General features: G+C 41.9%; 1 protein-coding gene across 2 annotated transcripts in view; it reads right to left on the minus strand.

Annotated features, from left to right (window-relative positions):
* ets1 (v-ets avian erythroblastosis virus E26 oncogene homolog 1) overlaps nt 1-19,243 on the minus strand; it is a 37,110-nt gene that overhangs the window by 1,012 nt on the left and 16,855 nt on the right. The window contains exons 1-7 of one of the 2 annotated variants that reach the window (XM_083553337.1): nt 18,077-18,396; nt 8,033-8,152; nt 6,748-6,948; nt 5,701-5,778; nt 5,245-5,487; nt 3,333-3,593; nt 402-520 (exon numbers count right to left, since the gene is read on the minus strand). In XM_083553337.1, coding sequence (XP_083409463.1) covers nt 402-520; nt 3,333-3,593; nt 5,245-5,487; nt 5,701-5,778; nt 6,748-6,948; nt 8,033-8,152; nt 18,077-18,137 — 1,083 coding nt within the window. In that variant the 5' untranslated portion in view covers nt 18,138-18,396. Of the gene's footprint in view, nt 1-401; nt 521-3,332; nt 3,594-5,244; nt 5,488-5,700; nt 5,779-6,747; nt 6,949-8,032; nt 8,153-18,076; nt 18,397-19,243 lie in introns of those variants that run through there. The other variant, XM_083553336.1, reaches the window with a different exon arrangement.

The raw sequence follows: 19,243 nt of genomic DNA on the forward strand, positions 1-19,243 counted from the left end.
ACACTTTATTTTAATGCAGACTAGCTGCTTTTACTGGTGCATTTCCTGACGATGGCCACGATGACATTTGACAGGTTTCTCTAGACCACCACATGCACAAAACGGTGCATGTTCACAATTTAAATATGCAAATCACCTCTAAATGAGTCATTTTAATCGCTGCTCTAAACCCCAGCAAAGATGAAGCGTCCGGACATTCTGAATACTTCTAGTCCAGTACTAGACTGCATATGCAATTTGCATTAGAAGCTCAGTCTTGCCAAGTACTCTGCCTAATCCATGTCTGGATCTCTAAGCAAACAAAAGCTGCATTGTGACTATAGATGGATGTCTTGTTTTGCAGTTTGACCCAGTGTCTATCTCCCATGAGGACAGTCCTGGGTGCCCTTGTGACCTCTCACCTCGTCAGGGTCAGAGAGTTTGAACTCCCAGCCGTCTCCTGTCCAGCTGATAAACGACTGGCAGGATTTGTCTGTAAGCAGCTCCAGCAAAAACTGCCACAGCTGAATGGGTCCACTACCTACAGACATGAGCAAAAATACACATTTAGACGATAATTTAAACCAAGTAGCAAGCAGTTTGTGTGTGCATCTTTTCTAGTACAGAGCACGAAAATGCTAATCCAAATGACCCAAGTATTACATCAAACATAATTATTCGTTAATCTGATCGGTTTGGGACAACTTGTGACAAAGCGTCTGTGTTGCGTTGATGCAAAAATCTCGAAGTTCATTTTCCAGACTGGTGTGCAGACTGGAAAATTGCTAAACAGCCTCAGAGACAAACAAAGCCCTCAGTTCTTGACTGCTAAAAACTGTAAATTCCAGTCCTCTGACATCACTGTGGACTCTGCCCTTAAGCTAAAAATATGAGAAATACTGTAGACGTATACAATTAGGCATGTTACTGTGTGACTACAGTGCCTGTGTGTGTGTCAGAACATGGCTATGTGAGAATGTGGGTGTGAGAATAAACATTAGCTGGCGACGGCTCTCTGTGATCAAGAACCAAAGTTTCCGCCTTTCGATGTAAAAAGCATGCATGTACCAGCAATCAAACGATGCATGGTAAATCTTATTCCCAGTGTCACCAGACAAAGACAAAGTGAGCGCTAACGTAGACCTGTTTGTGCTCATCTACAGCTCGCTTTCAATTTGCCTGTTAAAGATGAAGCGATACGTTTCATCACACCTGCGCCTTGCATCAGTGACACAGGAAGGGAAAGGAAAGATTAAGAGAGGTTACAGCCCCTTGAATAAAGCTGTCTGATGAAATCGTGTTCGTATTCGGCTAAAAATACATCGACCGATTCTACATTCAAATATAAACTGTTGGGATTTGATTGTAATGAACTTTGATTGGCAGTGAAAAAGATTTTAGGGTTTTTAATCTTCTTGTAATCCCTATCTTATATTCTCACCTGCTGTACTACTATTCTTGCAGATCGACCACAAGAAAACTGAAATAATGTACTGTAAGTCTACAAGCTGCAGGGTTCTGCGCACATCAAGAATTCGTCAAGCCTTTGGGGTGGGCATCGGTGTTAAGGCTTTAAGCCGAACACAGAAAAACAGGTTTGTGTTTCTCTCTTCAAAGATGTGTACCAGTGTTTGTGATTTGGAAGGTGAAATGTGAAAACCGCAAAGCTGTTTTTCTTCACCTTATCACCCACCCGCATCATCTATCTGTCTCATATACACTCTAACGTTACTCTAATTACATAAAGACATGAAGCTGTGAAGACTAATGATGCAGAGATTAGGTTTTCGGGCACTAATGGCAAGAGAATGCATGTTTGCTTGAGTTTCTTTGTTCCCTGTTTCTCCACTTGATGTTACACAAGAAGCTGAAAAATCAGCATGTGCTTTATAAAAAAGGAAAAAGTAATATTGTAAATAATTTTATCTTAAAAAAAATAGGGTTATAATTGAAACATGCGTGCGTGTTGTGTCGTGTCGTAGTTTTAAAAAACGTGTCATTGTGTGCGTTTGTGGTGCAGGTTCAGAAAGCCTCCCAGAGATGAAACGATAAACACACTTTCAGGTTAAGTGCACAGGAGCTGCTAGCGTTTTTGTGCTGCACCCTCTGTTGCCAAGACGACCTGGGAAAAGGGTTGATGTGGGCCGTAGATAAGTATGTGCACATGAAGTAAAGAAGAACTAAAATGGAGAGGTGCAAAAGATGTCTTTCATTGTTTCAGTTGCTTTTTGGGTGCAAATTGGTGGAGAAAATGGCACACACACACACACACGTACATACACGGACACACACTGAGAGAAAAGGCAGTAGTAGCAGCAGCTCTGAGAAATAAATTTAGAGCTTGCAAGCATCTTAGAAAGATGCTCTTGTGGTTACAAAACTGGTGCAAGGTGACGTTCTTTGAATCCAAAGCTCATCGTGCCCTACTAACTAGCAGTGTGGATTTCTTTTTTAGGACTCGGTATGTTTACTGCTACATTCCTTGTTTTTTCTCTTGCAAAGATTGAAAGTACCTGTAAACACAATTAAGGGAGGAATGAACACCTGCAGGTGTGCTATTATAAGAAAATAGTCAATGATGGAGATGGAGCCCTGGAGTTTTTTCATTCTCTAATTCACACTTTCTGAGAGGTTTTATTCTTCTTATACCACAGCTGTTGGCAAGAAATAAAAAAGAATTTGTTTAAACATTTAATATGTAAGATTTGATGTTGAAGAGGTCGGCTCCTGTTATCAATGTATCACTAATGTAAGCTTTTTTTCTCCTACATAACAATTTTTTTGTTACAAATTTTGACCTAATTATAGATTATCGTCTGATACTGACACCTTCCAAAGAGACTCCTTCCAAAAAGTTTTAGGTATAAAGAAAGCTACACTATTTTAAAAATGTAATTTTTCCTCTGTTAACTAAGTTTTTTCCACTTGAAATACATTTATCATTAGTATCCTTACATATTGTGAAAAGTTCACTGTTAAAATCATGCGTAAGAATCGGCACATATAACACACACACATGCACCTTCTGACCAATCACATCTGAGAACTCAGCAGTGGTGATCTAATCTGCCTTGAATTTTCAACCTACTGCATTCAGTTAATCGTTTCTGTGACTAACTTGTTGAGTTTCTGTGAATCACAAGTATCACTGGCCCAGTATAACCATACAGTTAAACTTTAACCCACTTACTGATGCACCTTAAGCCACATTTCTGAATGCGACTGATCTATAATGACTAATGCTTCTGATTCCTGTGAATCACTGAGTGATTAAACTCATTCTTTTGTTTTCTGGTGACTGACTAAAACCTGATTCAGGCGGCCGATGTAAATCTGAGGGAAAGGAATCTGACCTGTGTAGCCAGCGAGAGCAGCAGCTGGGATGACCGGCTTGTCCTTGCTGAGATCGGAGCGCTCGCGGACGTAGTCTTTGAACGTGCCTTTGGGCTTGTGGCCATGCAGGGCTGTGGGATAGTCCTCTGAGTCAAAGCTGTCATAGGAGGGGACGCGCTGCAGACTGTTGAACGACGACTGACTGCTCCATGACTGTGTCAGACGATCACAGCTCTCAAAGCTCTCGGTGCTCTCGAACGAGTCCTGGCCTCCCAGTTTCCCTAAAATGAGGCAGAGGGGGGGACAAAATATTTTTAAGCTTCCAGCCAAAGCTACAAGCAAAAATCATGCTCTCAAAAACAAACAGTCGCTCCAAAACACATTTGGGCTTTTTCCCAGCAACTCCAATTCAACACAGCTTTACAAGGTGCAATGTTTGGGAACTAATCTAGTCCAGAAGGTTTGATGTGGGAAAACTGAAAAGAGACTAGTGGTCACTGGAGCATAAGACAAGAAAATACCCAGAACCATTTACAACCATTCATGTGCAGTTTTCCATTTTACAACCACCATTTGCTCTTTTTTTATATAATTGCAAGAAAACCGAACCCAGGTTTCTCTCTATTTTAAGCCAAAGCACAGATAAAAGATTAGTGCTAATTGAACTGCACTTAAGGAATTCTATATAATAGAAGCCACATGTGGGATTTGGTAGTGTCATAAATACTTTCCCACGTCGAGGAAGAAAAAATAGATACATACGATTTACTCCACGATTTTTACAGTGTGCAAAGCTTGGCCATGAGTGAAGAGGAAATAAATGCACGAGTGTCTCAACATGTTTAAGGTGGCACCTGAAGCTAGAAATGTGGCTTTTTTTTTTATTTTTGGAGAACCAAAAAAAAACATTTGGGCTGTCATTCTTTCTCCGTTTAAGGAGTGGTAGAGCAAGCAGCCGTGTGGGGGAGAAGTGTATAAGTGAGAACACACATCAAGAGTTTCGTGAGAAAAGCGCTTTTGACTTTTGACACCTTTGGTACCTTACGAGAAGATGAGGCGCTCTAAAAAGAAAAAAAAAAAAAAAAAAAACACTGTCCCCGTTACCATAGCTCACTCCGTATATTATTACATAAAGGCAGAACTCTGGAGAGCTCTGTGGCTTTGCACATCAATCTTTGATGCAAGCAGCTTTGTTTGTCTTCTCTTTTTTCCCCCTCCCTTACTTTTTATTTTATTTATTTATTTTTTTTACTTTTGTACACCTTGGTCTTCAGTATTCAGACGAGGTAAACATAACCACAAATAAAACCACAATAATTCCAGTTGTTCTCTAGTCACTTAGGGACATGTGGTGGTGCAAGACGTGCATGCAAAATGAAAAGCACTCTGAAACCAATGCTGTGCAAACCACACGCCAGCGACATAATGAACCAGGGACATTGTATTGTTATGCATTTTTTATGTAATATGAACTGCAAATTAATGATAAATGATAAAACAACATCTAGTCTGGTAAAACTTTTTTTTTTTGATTCGGTTACCAGTAACAGTTTGTTTGCATAGTTAATACAATTTCTCCTATGAAACATCATATTTTCAGTAACTATTTTATCTCATTGTGCTGGGACCACCAGGGGCAATCTAGTATATCAATTCTACTGCATGTAGGACATAGGAGGAAACCAGTGAACCCTGAGAAAGCCACACATGGAGCAATGCATCACAGAGAATGCCACAAGCTCAAGATCGAACACACGAACATGGAGCTATGAGGAAGAAATGCCACCAATTGCACCACTGTGGCCGGAATTGTAAAAGTATTGTAAAATATACTTCCTTCCTTTACACACCCCCAACCACCACCTGACACAGATTTGCTACTCATACACCCAACACACATGCAAATGCACTTCGCCCCCTGTGCCCCCTCACCTCTGCTGATACGACCCACACACATGTTGTCAGGTGACACTTCCTGTTTGACAGGGAAGTAGTCGCCCTGAAGTGGGTTGAGCGGTGTGTCGCGCAGAATGACGTTGGTGTATTCGTTCTCGTATTTCAGTGACAGCAGGTCTTCCGAGCTGATCGGATGCAGGGTCTGGTAGGACTCTGTGATGAAGCCTGGCTCCGAGTACTCCGAAGGCGGGACGCACTGAGCGTGTTCGATGCCGTAACCTTGGAAAACAAATTAAAGCGGCAGGTTTAGAAAAGCAGGGGTCGGATATAGATATGGGTGTCTGTGTGTATGCACGTGTGATGGCTTTTATAAAATTACTGTCTGTCTTTATGCACTTGCACTACAGACTCAGACAAATCGATGCCCGGCTCATGTTACGGGCTTTGCTGTGGCTGTGAAACTGAAGGTGAATGTAGCTGACAGGTACTCACTGACAAAGTAGTCTGAGGTATAGCGAGATTCCTGGAAACCTGAGCTTATGCCGTTGACAGGGAAATGCTTCAGATCCTCTGTGTGGGAGAAAGAAAAAAAATCAGTGGAACAAAATTCTGAGATCAAATTAGCATAATAGTAGATATACTTATGAGATTTCTTTGGGGTTAAATAAAGATTTTAGTTTTCTGTCTGATAAGAGGGCTGCCTGACTAACGAAAGATTTTCCATACGTGTCAAGCAATCGATAAGTCACTATAAAGAGGAAAAAAAATGTGTGGCACATGCACTAAAGCCTCCTGCTGAAACGAGGTAGGAAAGACTCTATGCCCTGTGTGTGGGAAAGTGCTGCGGAGAATATTTATTCTACAAAAAAATGGAGTGGGAAGGATTTAACACAGCGTGTACAATGTGTTATTAATATACTGCTGTTTTGGAAATTATTGGATGCTTTTCTTTTAATAATTGAACGCATGATTCAATGCACCAACGCTGGAAAGTGCACGAGGTATTAGATCATCTTCATAAATGGCGATATACAGTGTAATAAGTGTGTTCTGCACTTTCTATTAAAACCATACACATGTTTTTCATGGGATTGTTTGAGAAGAATGTTATTCCATATACAATGCAGAAACTTCACATATTCTTATATTAACGTACAAAATAAAACACATCCTGGGAAACAATCACATGCAGTACATAGGAACTGTATTCTGTTAGTTAGGTACAATCAGTGATCTTGGGTCAAATTTGAGACTAGAACGCTTATACAAAATCAGCTTCAAAAATTAAACATGATTGAAGCTTGCTTCTCCTATTGATTATGAGGATGCTCGTAGTCTACATTTTTTATTTTTCACCCATTTACAGAAGTTTTGTGCTACAGAGACCAGAGGCATAAGCAGAGGCAGATATTAATTCAAGTTTCTGCAATATGAGAGAGACTTACAAAATAAATAAATTCATTAAAACAAACTCAACCACACATTTGTTTGGAAACCAATCAATGTACCAAATCTGCTGTTTTAAATCTCTGGTGTTACCTTTCTGCATCATCTCTAAGTGCTCCCACAGAATGTCCCCTACAAAGTCGGGTGCCAGTTCCAGAAAGCGTTCCTTGCCCAGTGCGCAAAGATTGGCTCCACTCATGCAGAACTTGTGGAATTCCACGCTCTTCAAACTGAACTCATTCACTGTCCACAACAACCATTCTCGAATGTGACCTTCTGTCCACTGCCGGGGGTCTGAGAGAGAGAGAGAGGAGGGAAAGCGTCACACTCAGCCTCCATTAGTGCTCTGGACGAGTTACAAACCGAATGAACCGATTCGATAGTCTATGGACTGACATTTCATCATAACTTTTTTACGGATTAGGAAAGTAAATTAGGGGCATAAAAACAAAATTACTGTAGTAAAATTAAAACAATGGAGATGACGAGAATCAGACAATAATGTATAGAATGAAATAAAAATGTAAATTAATAAAGGAATAATAATATTTCTCGAAATCCCCAAATCTTGAGTTTTTAAAAACATCAGTATGTCAGCAGGAAGTCATATAGAGCATGTTTTAGCCTCAATGCCTGTACTTAGAAATTCAAAACTCAATAATTATAGCCCACAGGTCAAACAATTTACACACACGCACACACACACACACACACACACACACACACACACACACACACACACACACACACTCATATATATATATATATATATATATATATATATATATATATATATATATATATATATATATATATATATATATATATATATACACACGCACACATACTCATATTCAACATAGCTATTTTCAATTCCGGACCCAAGGCAGACGGAACCTCGCAGACGAAGCCACCCTGCGGTCTGAGTTAGTTTGGGAAATGTAATTCATAACAGCATAACTGTGCCAAATGCCTATCTTGCAAGATCTCTTTATAGATGATCTGCTTTGGGTAGTGCAAAACAACACAGTACAAGTATGTTTTTCTTTTCCACACTTCTCATTCTTTCTAATAAAATATATATTAAGCTATTGTATTCTTTAGTACAGAGTTTTATATCAGACCTATAGCAGACCTCGGTCAACCATTGATATTGTGTTGTAATAGTGGGTAAATAACACACAAATTAAGAAGAACTAGAAGCATATGACAGAGCATGCCTTGTTGATGAAAGTAGGTTAACGACTGTCTCTTATCAGGGGATTCAGCCGTAGAAGTCAAGATAAAGTATTGCTGAAGTGCCAGATATGTACACGTGATAGGTCTGTAAAAAAAGCAAAGTGTCAGATTCTTAGCGGGCTGTGAAACGTGCGTTTACCTTTAGGGATGCCGAGTCTTTGCTGCTCCTTGGTGAAGCCGCTGAAGGTGGCTTTCAGTGCCTGCGACATCATCTCTTTGCTCCCTGGAGTCAGTAGCGGAACATCTCCACATTCCAGATCTGTCCCAGACAAGCCGAAAGACACGTCATCATCAGACAGAGTTCAGACCAGCATTATTAAATCACCACACACACACACACACACACACACACACACACACACACACACACACACACACACACTGAGAATGCATATTAGACTATATTGGCTACAGTGTCGATCAAATGCATTGTCTTAACACCAAGCCATGAAGAACCATGCATATAAAGGATGTAACTGAGATATGAATAGAAAGCTGCACAATAGTTGAGGTGTGAATCGGGGGAGGATAAAAATTATATGCGAGTGCAAAAGTGAGCCATCATGACAAAATGACTATGCATGTTCACTACCTTTGGATGATTTTGTCTCATGGGACATAGTAGGTTTAAATCTGAATACGCATACGAGTATGTGCAATCAGTCATATTCCTTTATGGCACTAATCAAACTAAACACTGTACATGATCCCTGCAATACACAGCTGACAGAGAATTTTAATCAAATAAAGCATTTCCATGCTTTTGCTATGGATTAAATGCGATGTATTTAAGGAAAATAATGAACCCATGATGCAATATCACTATAGGGGAAGTGGTAGCTCAGCGGTTACGATGTTGGACATACGATCGGAAGGTCATGAGGTCAAATTTGCCACAGCTGGATCTTACAGCAATGCCCTTACCACTCATTTGTAGAAATGAAATAAGTGTAAAACCACTCTGGATAAGGATGTATGTCAAATTTACCAAATCTTCAGAGGACCTGAATAGATTGCAGATTTCTACATTATTGCGAATACCACAATTGCGACCAACCTGATTACCAAATGATACACTGCACCACTCGAAAGCCATTGTGTGCATTGCCTCCCTGCTGACCTTTCAAATCCTAAGTTCTAAAGATATGCCCTGAAGCCTTGAAGAGGCAGCAGGTCAGGCTCTGATCTCTATTCATGACCATGTGTCCTCGTTTTAAGCCCTTGCCTCATGCCCTGTGCTCTGCACTACAGATTGACTTCAGTCACCACGACTCCATGGGCAGGGGTCAGAGGACATAGTGCTAAGGCAATGATGTCAGGAGAGAACAGTTGTGGCAGTGTTGAGTGGATGCCCAGTGGGACACAGAGGGTCTATTTATGAGTTAAACAGTACCCAATGACTCCTACTAACCCAATTAAAAGAGGACACTGTGACGGAGGATGGGAAGTGATGGGGAAACCCGCTGGAGGCTCAAAAATGCAATGACTTAAACCTAATACAAGTGGTATAGGTGATAGTGTTTAGGGCTTTGATTGATGTCATGTGACTTGATTTCAACTCATTACTGGGTAATGACGGTTGTATAAAAATTTTTTTTCAGTTAAAACGTGGTCACATGTGAGTAATATTTGATATGAAAGAGTATTTGACATCAAATATCAAAAATAATACTAAACAATGGACTGCAAAAGACCAGAAGGCTTTAGCCATTATGCTCTCTCTCTCTCTCTCTCTCTCTCTCTCTCTCTCTCTCTCTCTCTCTCTCTCTCTCTCTCTCTCTCTCTCTCTCTCCTTTTCTCTCTCTTTCTCTCTGTCCTCGATGTCCATCTTTCTTAATGTTCCAAAATCTTCCACTATAAGAAATAGTGAAGCCAGGAATGTGGAACAGCTGTCCCTTCTTTCCCTCTCTCTCTCTCTCTTCCCCTCCTCTCCAATGCACAGTGACCCTCTCTGCAAATTTCTGACAGCGTTACATTAAACACGGCATCTAAATGGAATAGAGCGCTGTGGCGCTCCGGTGTGATTTGATCAGAATGAGGCCCAGCTCTCTCCACTCTCCATTTTCAGCTCTTAATTGTGCATTAGCGAAACCCATTCTGCCCGACCCTGATTCACAACATTCACACACTGGAGGAGTAAAAAGTACACATTTTACGTTCCACATTAGCCGAAAGCTGCCACACAAAGCCTGTTTGTGAAATGAAAATGTTTAATGAGCGGTGTTTTTGTAGAAGATAAATGTTTCATTTGGACAGAGGGACGGCGAGGAGCAGCAGAGGCCCGTTCATTAGCATAGAACGTTGCAAAACATTGCATTTGCAAAACAGGGCTGAGAGCAGAGAGCTGGATTCTTTGTCTTAAGAGCTGGAAATGTCGCACGATGAAGTCTCATCTAATTCACGGTGGGTGTTTCCCTGTATTATCTCAAAGTATGAACAAACTTTTCAGCACGATTTTCTTTTCTCTGAGCGTTTTACGATTTCTCCACATTGGAGGGTATTTTTTTGTAAAAATTCACACTTCTCTCTCACACTTTTTCTCACTTCTTCTCCTCATGTTACCTTTGCGTTGCTTTTTCGTTTTTTTCTCACCCACAGTCTAACCTGGGGCCTCATCCCATCTAATCCTGCCTTAAGCAAACTTCTTGCTCTCAGACATTATAAATGTCTTTTGCACTTTAGTCACGATCAACAACAACAACAACTATTTAAATTTGTAGCTTTTTATCACATGCTATGTGTGTCTCAGACCTAACTCTTCAATGTTTTCTTTTTAGACTCTCAGATCTGCTGAAACTGTTAATTATTCCTCGCAGCTGGCCAGCATATTGAGTCCGTCACGCTGATTGGGAGGACAATGGCATGGCTCGTATATCATCATAATTGACACTTAGAACAGACAAATCTTCGAGCTTTGATGTCAACTCATGGAGCGCCATATGACTGAAAAAAGCTGTCATGTGGCATTGCATCAGTTGACAACCGTGAACAAAGTGATGTTTTAGTGCACACATGGAAGCTATATGTGAAGCGCATCACTAAAAAGGAACTTTACTAACACAGCACATAATCTTCTCACTATCATTTGCCTTAGCACTGCATACTAAAAGCTCCGTAGTGACATTGCAGGTGTGCACGTACACTGTGTCTGTGTGCGTCTTGAATCCATGGCCACGTGGACCAAATTAGCAGCCTTTCTCGGCTTTGTGCCAGAACTGGGGGCCTTGAAATTGAAATTATAGTCACGGTGGTCTCTGGGAAGCAGGGTGTGGTGAGGAGGGGTGTGAGTGATTCACTTGTCTGTAACGTGAGTCCATCGCAAGACAGCGCATGAATGGGGCTCCACAGGGGGATGATATCAGCTGTATGGCGCTCCAGAGCCCCTCCTTTTGCTCTGAGAGCATTCATTCATAAAGATTGTCATGCTATTGATTCAGAGTTCCACCGACACACATACACACACACACACACACACACACACACACACACACACACACACACACACACGAAGTGGGCAATCCTGCAGAGTCGAATTGTTACTGTAAAGGGGGCTTATAAATAGGCCCAGGCCTGTGATTAAACTCTGTGTGTGTGTGTGTGTGTGTGTGTGTGTGTGTGTGTGTGTGTGTGTGTGTGTGTGTGTGTGTGTGTGTGTGTGTGTGTCCTTCTGATGGTGCGTGAGAGAACATGAGTGGGCGTGCAATAAAAAGTCACACTGTCTCAAGTGAGCTTTTCAAAACTCGGGACGATAAAGCGCCTGAATGCTTGCAGGGTCTGATTTATTTCTGTCTATATGTCAGATTAGCATACTGTACCTCTTTCTGTCTTTTTTTTAGATATTTGTGTGGGTGGACTGTGCTGTTCATATGAAAATCTCTAGGTCCTGTGACCTTTGACAGAAGAGGTCAAATGACCAGAGAACGAACAAAACTTCCATGTGCATAAAGCATCTATGCTATAAATGACCATGAAAAAAAAAATGCTAGCAGGAAACGCGTGCTGCCTTTTAGTCTCTGCAGGGGTCTGAGTGCAGGCTTAAAAGCCGCCCCTCCCTTGCCTGCCGTCCGGACGTGACGGTGCTATCAGACCCGTTTCGTTACAGATCTTTATCTTTCACTTTCTCTAGGAGCGTGTTAGAGGAAGGCTATAAAACCTGGCTAGGATGAAGAAGGGTTATTCACCCAGCTGGACTGAGTGAGGGGGTGTGAGGGGTGGATGAAGAAAGCGGCAGCAGGGTGCTCGACTCAGAGAGCCGCTTGTTCTACCTACTATTTGGATTTCCATCTGAATGGAAGAGAAGCCTGGATCAGGAATAGCAGCAGATACCAGAGCCAGTGCCAAGGCTGGCCACGATCACAAGCAGGGGGCTCTCCTGGCCCGTAACACTGCCACTATTCTTAGAAGCTGGACGCACCAAAAAACACATTCTTCCTGAACCAAGAGTGTCAAAGGACACAAGAGCTAAACGTTCTCTCTCTCGATTCCCATTTGCTCTACTTTTTGCTTTCATCGTCACTCATCACCATTTATTGCTAGTTCTGAGATTACTGTGTGATACATGAGTTCTCGGTAATGAAATTAAGATATGCTCTATATGCAGATTTGTCAGGGTGCTACAAGCTTCAACGACTTTAATCAGCAAAATTTGCATGCCGTGCGTGATAACCGCAAACCCCCAGCTCTATAGTAAGGTGTGCCCAATAGTTCGGCTTGCAGAAACATGGCTGCATTGCATGCTTTGCAGTTGCACAAGTACACACTGCAAAAAAAAAAAAACGGCATCCACAATTCCAGCAGTCAACATGCACGGCTCGGGAGACCTGCACTGTTTAGACCTTGGAAACAAACACACACAGAGTATTAAAAACAGTTTATTGGCAACGTCTTCCCTCTCATGCTCAAGCACAGACCTCAGTGAAGTACATTTATCGCTGGAAGATGCCACATAAATGCATAGCTCAGCAATAAAAGCATAAAAGCCAGAGCGATGATTTTGACTGACCAGCTTTTGTAGCACTCATGTTGTTGAATGAGGGCAAAAAAAAAAAAAAAAAAAAACGTGTGTGTAATTAGCAGTGGAGTGGCTAATGGTTTCTGCTTGCTACGAGGCCAGCCGAGGTCCAGCAGACACATATGCACTAAATGAATTCCCTGCAGACCGCAGTGTTTTCATGTAGCATGCCACACATTCTTGCCTTGTTTTACTATCGCTAATGTGAAGGGCTTTGCATTTGTGTCTCACCCTCTCTGTCTCTTTCTCTCTCTCTCTCTCTGCATGTTCTTAATTCGCCAGTTGCAAATTGAAATTGCATGTCATGAGTCTGAGTTAAAGAACGTTTCCATTTAGCAAATCATTTATATACATGTTGAGTCTTGAATCGCATGCCTGCCAAGATTAGAATCCAAAAATGAGTTTGCATGAAAATGAAATTCTATGTGACACAATTTGCTTCCTGGAGACGACATCTGTTTCGGTGGGTTTCTTTTGGTATCAAAGTGTGACTCAACAACAATGAAATTTTCAGCAACAAACCTGAACATCATGTGGACAAAACAAACCAAATGTGCCTATCATTTTTACGAAATATTTTCCACTAGGTTCACATTTTATCTGTATATGATGTAATCACATATTTCAAAATACGCTTTTTTTGTATAAAGCAGGCTACAAATGGTTAACGTTACTCGGATGTTTTAACAAGAAAAGGCTCTGTGGATCACACAAAGCTAAGCGAATGTGTCACAGAGTAGCTATCATTACGGTGCGTGTCTAGGAGTTAATCCAGAGGCCTGTGCCGATTGCCGCTGGTTGTTTTCGGACCTGAGACTCCCTGTTTCTCTGTCAGAGATGCTGTGAAGAGGGTGAGATAAAGGAAGCCCAGCTGCAATGCTAAGAACATATGTCTCCTGTCACATTGATCTTCAACACAGAGATCAGATTTCTGATGGTACCATAGAAGTTTAAAACAGGCATAAACCAGAGTGCGTTTCTTACATGCCTCTGATGTCCAAACCAGATTCCATTCAGAATACATTCAATATCTTTGCATTATGATTTATCAAAACTTAGACCACAGAGCCAACAACAGAGCTTGGCGTGTTAAGAAAGACACCGTTTGAGCTGGCTTAGTCACCTCCAGAGCCGCTTGCCACCCAGTAGAAAATCTGGAACTCACCAGTGGGTCTCTGAAAGTTCCACATGCCCTAGCGACTAAGCAAAGAGGGGGTGGGGATAAAGGTTGCCCCCTGAGACTCTGACTCAGTAATTAGCCTGCTACAGGCGGCTGGGATGAGACGACGTAGCAGGAGACAGGCACCACATCAGGAGCCGAGAAGACTCTGCAAAAATAACGAAGCATGTGGGCCACATAGGGAGAAAAAAAGATGAATGGGAAAAGCAGGACAGATCAGGAGTACGGATGAGATGTAAAAAGTTGAAGGGGGAAAATAATTCTGGCTTGTTTGTTCTTCCCCGCTCTGGGCCACGCTGTTTCTTTTGTTTTTGTTTTGGTCTTATGTGGAGCTGTGGAGCCCATGTTGGCTGTTTGGAAGCCTATAAATGGGTCACGTTGGCAACAAGTTTAATAAAAGTATGTCCTTCTAACCCATGGCTTATCCAAAATGCAGTGACGCAAGCTAAGATGTTTTAAAACAGTCATTGATGGTAACTGTCTGTCAGTCTGGACTACTCTCACACATGCTTACTATTTAGCACAGAGTTGTTCCTGAAGGTAAAATGCTCCCTAGCCTGCTTTGATGACTACACGTTAAAGGGAACAATAAATATGTGTGGTCACAAGACAGGCACTTTGAAAGGGGAGGCTTTTCTGCACATTCTGCCAAAAGGTAGTCGTTTCACCAGCATACACAACTGCAAAGTTGTCTAAGACTCTTTAATCGAATATCCTTACCCAAAAAAAAACAAGATTTGTCAATTGACAGTGTCTTAATTCCCCCAAATATAATATGATCTATAGAACTATGGACGCTTAGTGTACAAGTTTAGACACTCTGGCATGCCTAGACAAGTTTAGACGCTCTGGCATGCCTCACACCTCTCATTAAAGCACACACACTTTCATTCGGACTCGTAAAACATTCAGAGTCCTGCTAAAAACGAGCCAAGGCATAGTCATTTGTTGTGCTTTACCACCAACCCACATCATATGATCACCGATCACCAAGCCTCATGTTTGTACAGCTGCCAGGCTGCTTGGCATGCCCAGAGTCTGGCAGAGCAAGCCTGGGGCAAGAGTAACACCTCCGGCTGGATCGTTTAAAATTCACGGAAACATCACAGCTACGAGCTACTAGGCCTGGAATCAAACAGACACCTGTGTTACAATGGATGCAGAGCACATACTGCTGGCAAGGACTGTGTGGTCATTGACAGTGTAAGATATTGCATCTTTATGAAGCTAGTGTGTATAAGCACAGATGCTGATGAGGCAGCATCTTAATCAGATAAAAGCAGGCAGCGGGCAGCCCACCCAGCCCTTACACATTCCTGTCACTCACTGAACCCTGGTTTTCAGCTAAGCAAAAAAGAAGAAAGCGAAAAAGAAAGCAAGCAGCACCCTCATCAAGAGCTACTTCTTTCTGCGGCCTGAAAAACGAGTGGGTGGGATGTGACCTCTGGCTTTCTCTCATGTTGTTGCTGACCCACTTGGCCGTGCTAAGTACTCTTTGGTCAGAGATGAAAGCAGCAACCCTGTCGTCAAGCGCTTTGACACTACATGTTATAAGCGCACATCTCGGCTCTTTCTGTACGCTCGGACTTTTGATATTGTTTTGTTTTGCAGAGCCGTCATGCTGGTGGGAGCGATAGCTATTTTAAACAAGCCTGTCTTGAAATGGCTTGAAGGCACCATTTCCAGATCAGTGCTACGCAAGCATATGGTTCATGTTTGCCTCCAGTTCACAGTGGCTTCATGTTATATAAGTTGGACTCGAAGCCTTTGTGGGGGTCTTCGGAGAGAGAAAAAAAAAACTCTGTCCTACCCTGCATTGTTTATTAACTAACAAGAAGTGCAAATACGATCATATTAAAGCGCGACTATTTGAGAACCTAAATGCGCTCTTCGGAGGTCATTGCACTTATTTGGAGCCTCTATTGTCTGTTCTTCCTCTATTTCTCTTGAGTAGATCAGCTTTAAGATAATCGCTGTACTGCATATGGCTTTACCGTGCTACTTTCTCTCTTTACTTGAATTAAAAGAAAGGCTAGTACAGTAGTTTTTTATTATAAACCTAGTTGTGAGGGGGCACTGAAAATGTTATGCTAGCACAAGGAAGAAGCTTATTCATTGAAGTTCACCGCTAACCCTCATCGTTTTACATCTAAGCAAACTTCTCAGAAATGTGCAAGTACTAAATCTGTCCTGAGTGTCACTAACAGAAAGGGCTTTTTCTTTACATTCTCTTGTCCTCCTTGCTGTGTGTTTAGACGACATCTCAGCTAATATGCATATACTAATATACTAGCATACTTTAGTTGCCCCAAAGTATGAACAGGCACAATATGTGAATGAACACACCAGATGACTGTAAGCACTGTGCTGAATTTTCACTCTTTGGCAAACAAGGACTCTCCGTACTGACCAAGCAAGAGGGAGCCTGTGTTGTGAAATGGTTTTGCAAGATACCACCACAGCGTTTTGGCAATTCGAGTGCAACTTTCAGCATTTTCTGCAGTGTTTTTCCATATGCCTGATAAAGTTTTGTGATAGGGAAGCATTGCCTGTGCATGTAAATTCGAGATCATACCTGCTTGTGTGTCTTGTAGTGATTCATATCACACTCAGTCAGTCAGTTTGACACTTATGGTGCGAATACATTTTTTTTTTTCTATGATGTACATACAGCTGTGTGCTGCGGTGTGTACGATCCTCAGAGTAAGCAGCACGCACAGATGTTATAACAACAGTCAGCTTTTCTTTTTTTTTTGCTCAGGAAAACCAGCGGCCACTGAACTCGCCATGCTCCGCTGACCGAGCACAAACAGGGTCAGGTTAGAAGAGTGCATTGGACGGGTGTACAACACGGCTATATTCGGTCAGACACTCACTCCCTCTCTCTAAGCATTAACCAGCACGATCATCACCTCAGTCCAAGTTTCAGGAGTGCCTTGTCAGGAGTATGAGGGGGAGGATGATAATGCTGACTGCTCATGCCGCACCTCATGCGCCCTCCGTGACTTCCTCTCCCACTCTCCATCATGGTCAAGCATGCGGGCCCCTCTCCTGCGCCTCGCCCTTTGGCTGGCATGAGAAGGCCATGAAACAGCATCACGACAACTAAATCTTTCATCGCCCGCGTGAGAAATGCCAGACGTTTCCTCTCAGAATGGCCATGGGTAGCCATAATGTCTGCCTTTACGAAAGCTGATCTCATGATGGCAACGTAAATGACATACTGCCTCATCCTAAATAAGGACTCTACAGAACATGACTTCAAAAAAAAAGTTGCATGCACTTCAAATCCTGTAGCACTTTTGTGTCTAAACATAAGCTTTAACGTCAAGCATACCACCTGATCTTGCAACTTCTCATTGTGGTCATGTTTGCGGCCATGCGCCTCGCCCTATGCCTGGCTCAAGACACTGGCATGACACAAACTGTCAACATCGTGACAAGCAGCTTGGTCAGCACTGGTCAATGCATGAGCAAGAGGGAAAGTTTCCTCACTGAGAGCTTTGAGAAAACGTGTATTTTTGTACAGCTTTATTGATTCTTACTACAAGAAATTGACAAACCAGCTGCATGCACGTAAATGCTTCTTGCAACTTGAGGCGTGCCACAGTATTTAAACATTTACATTACAGCGCATATCGCATTGTTATGGAAATCTGAGGACGCAGAATGCCTGCTCGAGCATGCTCGCTCCCACACACACACACACACACTCAAATACACACACACACTGCACGCAGCTCCTCGCTCCTCAGATCTAATACATAATTGATAGGCGCATCTGGCGCGCGCTGTGCCGAGCATCGCCTGACCGTGCTCGAGCGCGAGGGGCTCTGCGCGTTAGAAACTGGTGCGCGAGCCATCGGGGACAGCAGTTTAAGCGCGCGCACAGAACCAGAAAAAAAAAAAAAAAAACTAAAAGAAACAAATAAAATGCAATAATAATCAACCAAACTATATAAACATATGTTCAAAGAAAGCGTTTTACTCACCGTCTGCTTTCTCTGATTTTATTATAGTTAACGTTGGCGTCATTTCCACGGCAGCCGTCATGGTCTCGCGTTGAGCGCGCGCCTTACAGTCCCTTACAAACCCTGCGATCAAAAACGCCGTTCTTCTGTTATAACTATTACTATTATTATACTATATGCACGGTATCCTGTATCTCGGGCGCGAACTTCTCTTTCTCTCTTTCTCTCTCCCTTCCCCACTCACTCACTCACTCACCCACTCACTCTCGCTCTATCCCTCTCTCCTTTCCTCTCCTTCTCTCTTTCTGTCTCTCTCTCTGGGCGTCACTATGTAAATGGGCGGCGTCGAGTCTGATTCACTCTTCAACTTACCTCACACACTTCTCTGATACTTGATCATTACTTTTCTTTCTATTAGTGTTTTATTTTCTTCCTCTTTCTATTTTCCTCCACCCAACTTATGACTAGTTCTAGGATCTTCTCATCCTGGTAGATTTTTTCCCACATTCCTTCAGTAGCAGATGCTGGCAGATTTCACAAGAAACAGAAGTCACAACGTGTACAAGCCCACCGTGAATGACATTGAGCAATCACACACGAAAAAAAAAATTATGCAATCCGTTGCTCAAAGTGTGATATCATACTACACGTCCCTGTAATGGTATTACTTCTAGTGTTCAAGTGTACTGAATGTCTCTGATGAATAACTACTAAAACACTGGATAAGTTTTTTTTGCATTGGTGGACAGTAACAAAGTAAATGTAATTCACTACAGTATTTAAGTAGCTTTTTCGCATGTATGTTCTTTACTAAAGTATTTCCATTTGGGGAGAATTTGACTTTTACTTAACTACATTTCAAAGTCAAATATCGTACTTTTTTACACAACTACTTTTTGCAAAATCAGTTATTCCTTATAATTTATAAGTAGATAAAAACTTAACTGGTCAAGCACACAGTAAGCCACCAATCAGGGTGGATCACATTTATTTTAACTTGTTTTGATTTCCGCTTGGTGGTATCTACTCAGCACAAATATACAGTTTAGCAACAGTGCAAAAACATTTGGAGAGGAATAAATGATCTCCTGACTCTAAGTTTCCACAACACCCATTGCACGGTTTTCTTTTGAAGCAGTTGAAAAGAAAGTTATAATAGATATCAGTGTTTGACTCATTAATATCGTT

This window comes from Silurus aristotelis, assembly GCF_946808225.1.
Source record: "Silurus aristotelis genome assembly, chromosome: 10".
Classification (NCBI taxonomy): domain Eukaryota; kingdom Metazoa; phylum Chordata; class Actinopteri; order Siluriformes; family Siluridae; genus Silurus; species Silurus aristotelis.